The sequence below is a fragment of the Anoplopoma fimbria genome, chromosome 3 (assembly GCF_027596085.1).
Source record: "Anoplopoma fimbria isolate UVic2021 breed Golden Eagle Sablefish chromosome 3, Afim_UVic_2022, whole genome shotgun sequence".
In the NCBI taxonomy this organism is placed as follows: domain Eukaryota; kingdom Metazoa; phylum Chordata; class Actinopteri; order Perciformes; family Anoplopomatidae; genus Anoplopoma; species Anoplopoma fimbria.
The window spans coordinates 49233-60475 of NC_072451.1; the positions used below are offsets into that span (position 1 = coordinate 49233).

The 11243-nt window shown below is 42.7% G+C and overlaps 1 protein-coding gene across 1 annotated transcript; it reads left to right on the forward strand.

Moving 5' to 3' along the window:
- Positions 1-3204: 3204 nt before the first annotated feature.
- Positions 3205-7099, forward strand: inhbab (inhibin subunit beta Ab). Its single transcript, XM_054596209.1, has 2 exons — positions 3205-4019; positions 5701-7099. The coding sequence occupies exons 1-2, from the start codon at positions 3602-3604 to the stop codon at positions 6486-6488; spliced, it is 1206 nt and encodes a 401-aa protein (XP_054452184.1). The 5' UTR covers positions 3205-3601; the 3' UTR covers positions 6489-7099.
- The last annotated feature ends 4144 nt before the right edge of the window (positions 7100-11243 follow it).

The window sequence follows — 11243 nt, forward strand, 5'->3', positions numbered from 1 at the left end:
ACTGTATGTTGAATAAAGTGGTTGCTGTGTCAATGCAATAGGGACATGAAAACACTGCAGCACATACAAGAAAACACTGCAGTATGTGCAACAAACACTGCAGTATGTGTAACAAACACTGCAGTATGTGTAACAAACACTGCAGTATGTGTAACAAACACTGCAGTATGTGTAACAAACACTGCAGTATGTGTAACAAACACTGTGTAACAAACACTGCAGTATGTGTAACAAACACTGCAGTACAGGTAACAAACACTGCAGTATGTGTAACAAACACTGCAGTATGTGTAACAAACACTGCAGTACGGGTAACAAACACTGCAGTATGTGTAACAAACACTGCAGTATGTGTAACAAACACTGCAGTATGTGTAACAAACACTGCAGTACGGGTAACAAACACTGCAGTATGTGCAACAAACACTGCAGTGCAACAAATGTGTAACAAACACTGCAGCAGTGCAACAAACACTGCAGTATGTAACAAACACTGCAGTAACAAACACTGCAGTATGTAACAAACACTGCAGTACGTGTAACAAACACTGCAGTATGTGTAACAAACACTGCAGTATGTGTAACAAACACTGCAGTACGGGTAACAAACACTGCAGTATGTGCAACAAACACTGCAGTATGTGTAACAAACACTGCAGTATGTGCAACAAACACTGCAGTATGTGTAACAAACACTGCAGTATGTGCAACAAACACTGCAGTACGTGTAACAAACACTGCAGTATGTGTAACAAACACTGCAGTACGTGTAACAAACACTGCAGTATGTGCAACAAACACTGCAGTATGTGCAACAAACACTGCAGTATGTGTAACAAACACTGCAGTACGTGTAACAAACACTGCAGTATGTGTAACAAACACTGCAGTACGTGTAACAAACACTGCGTAACAAACACTGCAGTATGTGTAACAAACACTGCAGTATGTGTAACAAACACTGCAGTATGTGTAACAAACACTGCAGTACGTGTAACAAACACTGCAGTATGTGCAACAAACACTGCAGTACAGGTAACAAACACTGCAGTACGGGTAACAAACACTGCAGTATGTGTAACAAACACTGCAGTATGTGTAACAAACACTGCAGTACGGGTAACAAACACTGCAGTATGTGTAACAAACACTGCAGTACAGGTAACAAACACTGCAGTACAGGTAACAAACACTGCAGTACAGGTAACAAACACTGCAGTACGTGTAACAAACACTGCAGTATGGGTAACAAACACTGCAGTACAGGTAACAAACACTGCAGTATGGGTAACAAACACTGCAGTACAGGTAACAAACACTGCAGTACGGGTAACAAACACTGTAACAAACACTGCAGTACAGGTAACAAACACTGCAGTACAGGTAACAAACACTGCAGTATGTGTAACAAACACTGCAGTATGGGTAACAAACACTGCAGTACGTGTAACAAACACTGCAGTATGGGTATGAAGACCTTATAGTCATTACATCTAATCAAAAAATGTTCTCTCTCAATTATGTCAGCAATTTTTTTATTAAATCATAGTACAGTGTCAAATGTCCTTTTTAGTCATTCGATTATACTGAACATCTCAATCTAGTCCAGCCAAAACCAATCATTTTGTCGTTTCACTCCTTCCACATTAGATTATGTTTTCATTATTTGAGGAACGGCCCCTACCCTTCCACTAGGGGTCTCCGTCCTCTCCTCCTCTTCTGTGTCTTGCAGAATTTTGAGCCACACCTGAGCCTGGTGCTTTAAAGTCTCTCCTCAACATGGACTCTCTCTTCCTGGGCTGAACCGGCTGCTGTTCAGTTTTGTTTGCTCCACACATTTTCACACATCTCCACATACTTACGTCACTGATTACTGACCCTCACCATTTATTTTTGTTCAGTTATTGGTATTCTATAAGCAGTCACACTTCACATTTCACAGTCACACTGACATAGTATAAAAGTACAAAATATTTCACCAAGGCTTATGTCATTTTTGCCAAAAACGGCAAATATCTGTATGGGCCTTTCTCATTTCTCCATTTTTTGCCAACTTGTCTCCGCACTTCTCGAACCTGCGGTTTGTGATAAGGAAATCAAGTTGACCGCTCCATCGTGAAGGATTTGCATTTTCACATTTTCACATTTTCATATTAGTCACCGTAGTTCTCCGTAGTTCTCCGACATGCTTGGCACAATGGAGAAGTTACTGTTGGTTGCAATCTGCAACCTCACCACTAGATGCCAACAAACCTACACACCGAACCTTTGTAGACTATTTATAGGTCAAAGTTATAAAGACTGTTTTCGAAATAGATTTTAAAATGGTTATTATGGGGGACATGGTTGTTCAGACTATTGAGATCTTATGCTCCATGAAAAAAAGGTGTATCAGAGGACATGGCTCAGGTAAGGACACCGTAACATCTTTATTCCACCAGCAGAGGGCATGCTGATGTCACAATGTGTGTCTCTGTGTGTGTGTGTGTGTGTGTGTGTGTGTGTGTGTGTGTGTGTGTGTGTGTGTGTGTGTGTGTGTGTGTGTGTGTGTGTGTGTGTGTGTGTGAGTGAGTGTGTGTGACGTGTCTGTTCTGAGCTTGCTCCATCTGCTGTGTGCAGAACTATAACAACAAACTCCTTTAAAAATGTATTTTACACCAACAGAGTTTCTCCTCCACGTGAGGTGATGATGATTCTGTGCTGAGTCACCAGAGTGTGTGTGTGTGTGTGTGTGTGTGTGTGTGTGTGTGTGTGTGTGTGTGTGTGTGTGTGTGTGTGTGTGTGTGTGTGTGTGTGTGTGTGTGCGGTATGAATGAATCAGGGACACCATCTCTTCCTACTCTTCTCTCCTTCCTCCTCCTCTTCTGTCGTGACGTTCATTCAGGAGGAAACACCACAAAGAGTCCTGAGATATTCTGAGAGACTTTACTCACAGTTTATGCGTGTGTGTGTGTGTGTGTGTGTGTGTATGTGTGTGTGTGTGTGTGTGTGTGTGTGTGTGTGTGTGTGTGTGTGTGTGTGTGTGTGTGTGTGTGTGTGTGTGTGTGTGTGTGTGTGTGTGTGTGCGTGCGTTTGTGTGTGTGAATCACAGGGAATACCTCGGTGGAAGGGGGGAGGGATTAAACAGAGAGAGGTATAATTACAGTAACAGAGCAGAGAGGGAGAGTAGAGTGACCCTGCACACGGTGTTCATTCAGCTCAAACCACCGAACTATCAGGACCGGAACCATCAGGACCAGAACCATCGGGATACATTAGGACCAGGTCTGCAACACCTTAGAGATTCAAAGACCTGCCTGAGGACCAGACTGAGGGCCAAATCACCAGTGTGCTGCTCCTCTGTGAACTCTGCAGACAATCTGTGAGGATTTTGAAGTTCACCGTGAGCTGCTGACCTCTTCATGTTTCTGTTGCATCTCCTCACTCACCTCAAACATCAGAAAGACTCTACTGCTGGACTCTACTGCGTGTGAGGTTTCGATCTAAAGGAATTTGAACTGTTCACCAGCTGCTTCCTGTTTCAGATACTCACTCTTCAAACTGTACTCATATTGTCTCTACTGTGAGACTGTTGGAGCATCAGTGTCAGTCGGCGGCCATCATGTCCTCTCAGTTTTCTGTGTTCTTCTTCATGGCTGTCGGTCTTCTCGTTGACGCCTCTCCCACAGTCTCTCCTGCTCTTAAGGTTGATATGGCTTCTCGGCTTCAGGAGGGGGCGCCATCTTCAGACTGTCCGTCCTGCTCTCTGCTTCAGATGAGGACGAACTCGTCTTCATCAGGAGGACAGAACGACATGGTGGAGGCTGTGAAGCTTCATATTCTCAATATGCTGCACCTGAGCACTCGGCCCAACCTGACACAGCCAGTCCCTCGCGCAGCGTTGCTTAACGCCATCAAGAAGCTGCATGTTGGCCGCGTGGCTGAAGACGGCAGCGTGGAGATCCAGGAGGAGGGCCGGGGCCCCTGGCCCCCAACACCACCTGAACCACCATCTGAAATTATTACCTTTGCAGAGCCAGGTGAGTCTGACTACCAATCAGAAATGTTTTACTCCAACTCTGTGAAAAGTAGAAACAAAGATACACAAGTATGTGAGCCGGTTATCTACATATAGCCTGGATAAATATGGTCCTGCCTGGATTTAGAGACTCCACTGAGGTCTACTGACCATCAGCTCCATTAGAGAGATGTCTGTCTATCTGTCTGTCTGTCTGCCTGTCTGTCTGTCTGTGTTCTCTGTTATCAGCTCATTCACAAAAATCCCAAAAGTTCAAAGTTTGTTGACAGATTTCCACAGTCACAATACATGAGCAGCCACACAGACTGCTTCTATTGATTCTACTCAGTGAACTCTATTTTATCTTACACATACTATATCTGGAAGTGAATTACTGACAGATGAAATAATGATCTGCATCTGAAGATCAAGCCGATCTTCATTCATGCATTCATTCCTGTAGGATCTCATCCCTTCATCCTGTTTTTTGTACCACATGGGTGGAGGTTCTTAGGGAGCTGAGCGAGTGACTAGACCAACGCAGAAGCCTGATTGTTGCTCGATCAGGTGAATAATCAGACGTTGTGAACTCTGACTGAACGTTAAACAAATTATCTGATGGATCTGGTTCTAAAAGGAGTCTCTCCAGAGTCACAGCCTCTCCCTGTTTTGGAAATCCACTCATTAAATTTGTTGATGATCACAAACCCTTGTGAAGTTTTGTGTTCATGAACTTGAACCAGCTCGTGACCAATCGCATTGTCCCGTTGCTTGTTTGCTTACATAAATGTACAGAATGGCTTTGTGCTATAAATAGTCTTCTCTTTGAGAGGAATCTTTAATTAAAAATGGCCCTCAAAGGCTGCCCGAAATTAGAGGACAGTAACGAGGGGGGGGGACATACCAAGTGGTCTCAGGCCGTAAATAATCTCTTCATTCAGACAAATCTAGGCCTCAGTAATTATTTTGCAGCAGGAAACAAAGAGTATGTGTGTGTGTGTGTGTGCGTGTGCATGTACGTGTGCGTGTGGCCTTCAACAGGCCTTTTCTTTTTTTAGTGTCTCTGCTCATATTGAGTATATTTAGAGGCAGTGGCTCCATTCATGCATTTTTTGTTAATGACATTTTCTTTGTTCAGTCATTCAAATGACAGGAAGACAGAAACAGAAGGGTGGGGGGGGGGTGTTCAGACAGCGGGGTCACACTTTCTTTATGTTGCCGATCATTCACTTCAGACCAAAACAGCTGGATCAAATCATGTTTTTATTTAAGTCAGGGTTCAAACCGTAAGGGAAATGTTTCTTAAATGTTTCTTCTCAGTGATGTTAATGTTTAGGTTTTCATGAAGGCTAAAGTTTACTGCGTCTTCATCAGGTTCGACTTCTTTATTTTTCCCAAATCAAAGAGAAAACAGGTTTATCAGTAGACAATATGAAGAACTGCTAAGAGCAGGACCATCAAACGGAGGTCAGCGGTCATGTACAAAGTGAAACTTAAATGGGGATGCACTTTAATAAATGGTGACAGAACAGTGGACTCAGTGGAAGTGTTCACATTGGAGACCAGTAGAGACCACTTCAGTCTAGCAGAGACCTTCTGTTACATGATTTCAGTCCGGTTAATGGCAGTCATGTGAATGTTTAATTTATCTGGTGGATTTCTCTAAATTCCTGCTAACATGCTCATTGTGCTTTCTGCGGCAGGAGACTCTTTCAACATGGTGACCTTTGACATTTCGAAGGAGGGCAGCGGCTCGTCCGTGGTGGAACAGGCGAATGTCTGGATCTTCCTGAAGATGTCAAAGGCAAACCGAGTGAAAGGCAAAGTGACGCTGCGGCTGCTTCAGCTTCATCATGAGAATGATGATGAGAAGGAAGAGTGTGTTTCAGAGAAGATGGTGGACATTCGTCGCAGCGGCTGGCACACCCTGGCGGTCTCCCGCAGTGTTCAGACTCTGCTGGACGGCGGCAGCAGCTCGCTCAGCCTGCGGGTTTCCTGCCCGCTGTGCTCCGAGGCCGGAGCCTCGCCTATCCTGGTGCCTGCCGCCGGCGAGCGAGCCGGTGGGAGGGATCAGTCTCACCGTCCGTTCCTCATGGTCGCACTGCGAGCTGAAGAAGCGGCTCAACGACGATTCAAACGAGGTCTGGAGTGTGACGGGAAAATACGGGTCTGCTGCAAACGACAGTTTTACGTGAATTTCAAAGATATTGGCTGGAACGACTGGATTATCGCTCCCTCTGGTTACCATGCCAACTACTGCGAGGGCGACTGTCCAAACCACATGGCGAGTTTCAGTGGCTCATCCCTTTCTTTCCATTCAACGGTCATCAATCATTATCGGATGAGGGGCTACAGCCCGTTTCAAAACATCAAGTCATGCTGCGTGCCAACGAGGCTGCGTGCGATGTCAATGCTGTATTACAACGAAGAGCAGAAGATCATCAAGAAGGACATCCAGGACATGATTGTGGATGAGTGCGGCTGTTCGTAAACACTCATAAAGATGTAAGAAACACTTCCTGCTTCCCGCAGGAAAAATATCAGTCCAGCACTTTCCCAGTAAAGATGAAGTATTTATGTTTAGTGACGAACCATTGTATTTCTTATTGGGAGAGACTCTTTTCCACATTGGAACTACCTGAGAATACTATGCAACAGTCAAACCTGATCCGTCTACATTTATATGTGTGATTTCTCTGTTGTAATCCAGTGTTTGTCCATTGTTTTCTATTGTTAAGGTTCTGCCTGTGTAAAGACTTTTGATGCTGTTGAGATACTTGAAAGAGATGTATTAAAGCCGGCTGCTGGAGCAAAACATTATGAGTATCAATATTATAATATTATTATATAAGTTGAATGTTGATAGTTCCACACATTCCTGGTAGATATTTAGATTCAGAAGGAAGCCAAAGACCTGGATGTTGAAAGTAAATTAACTAGACAATGTGTCAGTTAACGAGCTGAGAGTATATTAACTAGACAATGTGTCAGTTAACGAGCTGAGAGTATATTAACTAGACAATGTGTCAGTTAACGAGCTGAGAGTATATTAACTAGACAATGTGTCAGTTAACGAGCTGAGAGTATATTAACTAGACAATGTGTCAGTATATTAACTAGACAATGTGTCAGTTAACGAGCTGAGAGTATATTAACTAGACAATGTGTCAGTTAACGAGCTGGGAGTATATTAACTAGACAATGTGTCAGTTAACGAGCTGAGAGTATATTAACTAGACAATGTGTCAGTTAACGAGCTGGGAGTATATTAACAGGATGTGTCAGTTAACGAGCTGGGAGTATGTTAACTAGACAATGTGTCAGTTAACGAGCTGGGAGTATATTAACAGGATGTGTCAGTTAACGAGCTGTGAGTATTATTAGGATTCATTATTGGATGAAACAGAAACCCCCTGTAAATGCTTTCATCAGTCTTTGGCCGTTGCTTCATTGTGAAAAGAAAAAATATTGCTGTTGCCAACTTCATCTAATTTATTTGCATTTCTGCCTTTTTTAGCTCCATCATTAAACAATGATGTCTATCAACATTCAATCATTATCGTTGTCTCTTCATTTTGTGAGAAACAGATGCCTTCAAACACCTGATTACATCTTTAAGAACCAGTCAATCATCTGTTCTTAGAGATGTTTTGGACTCTGCAGTCTGTACATGTTAAAGTGTGTATCTTTACAGTTGTGTAGTAGACGTGTAGTTAAATATGAACATTACAATGTTGGTCAAAATCTGTGTGTTTTAGTGTTAAAATGCTTTCTCGCCAAACCCTTCTAAAAATGTTCCCACATATTTTTGCACAATGTCCACATATAGATCCCGATCCATAGTCACTGGGATAGCTACAGTAAATTAGATCGCGTTCTTGTGGATCCGAAAGTCACACAATAACAGAAACCAAGTAACGGATGGAGGCAGCTGTTGACTTCTCTTCTGCAAATGAAATCCTATTACTGTTAATAGAGTCTGGTGGCTTTAAAAGCCGAATATAATCATTGCAGATTCCCATTGGAAACAACTGTCTGACAATAAGGTCAAGCGGTGAAAAAATTCTAACTGTCAGGGTTTTAGTAAAGAGGCAACAGGAGATGGACCCAAACGCAGAAACATAAGAGGAGGGAAAATTACACAGGGTTTTAATAAACAAAGTCCAAAACAAAAAACTTACATGGAGGTGATGACTAAAATAATAACAGAAAGTCCAACACGAAAAAATGATGAGAAACAGGAACCAGGAATATCCACGGGAACATAGACGGAACATAGACGGAACATAGCAGGAACATAGCAAGAACATGGCAGGAACACGGCAGGAACATAGACGGAACATAGCAGGAACATAGACGGAACATAGCAGGAACATAGACGGAACATAGCAGGAACATAGCAGGAACATAGCAGGAACATAGCAGGAACATAGACGGAACATAGACGGAACACAGCAGACAGAACACAGCAGACAGAACACAGCAGACAGAACACAGCAGGAACATAGCAGGAACATAGACGGAACATGGCAGGAACATGGCAGGAACATAGACAGAACACAGCAGACAGAACAGACGACCCAACAACTAGCAGACTAAAGACAGGACTATAAATACACAAGAAACTAATCAGACAACCAGACACAGGTGGGCAGACATGAGGGCTGAGAGCTGATAGGTGGAAGAAACAGAAGGGAACAGAACAAGGCTGACAAGACTATCATCACAGGTGGATGGAATCATGGGCGGGGCAGACAATTAATAAGGCGGGAAAACATACAAGGGCAGGAAGTGAAATGAAAACAAGACACAAGAGGCAGGGAACTTCAAAATAAAACAGGAAACACACGAAAATAAAACCAAGATCGTCACACTAATATTCTTAGGAGAGTACACTTGATACTGATATTAAAAGGTAGAAGGAGAACTGAAGCCGTTATATCGTTCTCAAAGCCACAGGACTCTATTGACAAAAACTGTAATTTTACCTTGCAGCATAAATACAAACCCACTTTAAAAATAAAAACTAACCCTTCCAGTTAATTCAAAACTTAATGCAGTCAATGTTGACTCAGCTAGTGCTTTCAATCACATTATCAATAACGTTATTGATTAGATACTTTGGTAACCTACCTCACTGATTTTTGCTAACTGCTGAATGGCCGTTTCCCTTTGAAAAACCCTGAAAACAACTCTGATGGAGTCTACCTTAATAGGACATGAATACCATGTATTCATGTCCTATTTATGCACATTACTGGCTTTGCTTCTACCCTGGAGTCTTTGTGCTTTCTCGCCTCGCAGATTTCCATAAATCGTGGCTGTACCTGGACTGTGGTCGTGCCTCCTGCTGTGACCCGGCTGACACCCACTGCTACTACCATTATTATCATTAGTCACATTACTATTATTATTCCCTATTTCATTATTTCAATTCTACTATATTCATTGCTGCTGTTATTATAAGTAGTCTTCATTTTTTCCTTGGTTACTCTGCTTACTACTGTGATTATATGAATCATTTATGTCATATACACTGAATGTGTTGTATCTCTGTTATGTTGTTCATTCTGGTCACATGACATCTATTGACTTCTGTCAATAGATGTCAATGTTGTAAATTAATGTTGTAAATTTTGTTTCAGAATCTGAAACAAGAAGAAAAGCTCATAGTGTTTTGAGGTCAGCTCCTGTTTGTTCTGCAGGTGAAGAGCCGTTATTGTGATTTGATGATCCTGACTGACTCTTGATTTTGTGTTTGAAGCCAGTCAGCCTCTCTCTGCCTCCTGTTCAGGGGATTTTTGTCTTCAGAGATCAGGATCCGTCTGAGCTCCACTCTGCTTTCACACTTTCACAAAGGCAGTCAGAGTGATGTAGAAACCCAACACTTGACTCTTTGTTTGCAGGTAAAAACTGGAGCTATGGCCGACAGAGAGGCCCCCACACTTCCTCCCCTATTCGCTCTACCATCTGGACTGACGACGACTGATGTTAGTGAAGTTTAACCTTTGCAGGTCTAGGAGAAGCGGGCCAACCTAAACCAGTTGGCATGGCGACGCTCTGTTTGTTCGCTGACCTAAAAACTCATCACTGAGTTGACAAGTTGATTTAAGAAACACAAAGACGGCTGCAAAGAGAAACACAAAGCACTCTGGGTACTGGAGCACATCACTTTAACAGAAGCACTTCCTGAAAACAGACTGAAATATAACTCAGCATTAAAAAAATATCAAAACTAATATCAGAGCTGCCCTCTGAAGAAAAAGACACTTTGCTTTGATTAAACGCTCAAATCTCAGATGTCATAAGGGTGTTAAGTCCACAGACAGTTTGGTCACTCCTGCTTTCAAGAGAGATGGCTGGCTGTACGCTGTTTTAATAGTTTTAGGCTACATCGACAGCATAACAATATGGTAATAAATTAGCATTGCAGCACAAAGTTTGTTCTCCTGTTTTTAAATTTAAACAGGCTGAATAGTTCTTCTATGTGCCATGTTTACTCCATCAGTTGACTATGTAGAAAGCTATTAGAGTAGACATTCATAAGAAGAGCTGCTCTCAATATGAGCTGCTATCATAAGGCAGACAAAACATCACACAGCGGTGTAAACTGAATCACTTTAAGAACTCCTTTGTACTTATTTCAGTTAGAACAGTAGCCTAAAAGAAGTGAAGGGTACAAAGGATGTACTGGGGTACAAAAACTACAAACTGGTTTATACCTCAGGGTGTGAATGTTATGTTTATATTTCTATTATATGTATTGCCTTTTTTTGAAATCTTTAATGTCTTTTTTTGCTTGTGTTGTGTGCTTAGACACAGCTTTCACTTTGGTCATACAAGGACCTGATGGATCGTAGCAATGACCCAGGTACGCCATATTCCTGCGGTATACCCTACAGGACTCCCCAGGGAACACATAAGCCTTCTCTTAGTCCACCAACATGAAGATTGGATGGAAAACTCCAATGAGCCCTCCTACAGACCTGCAAGAGTAAAGTGCTGTTCCATGGCCTGGATGGAATCCACATTGCTCCTTCTGGATCTGAGGCCCCTTTCCAGCACCTTAGAATAAACTTTCCTAGGGAGGCTAGGCATTGTGATAATTGGAGGACACTTGCTGGTCTTCATTTTTTTTAATGGGAACCACCACAAGAATCTGCCACTCCACAGGAACTGTCCCCGGCCTCCACGCGACGCTGAAGAGGGGACCGCCCAACAATGTCCAGAGCCTTCTGCATCTGTC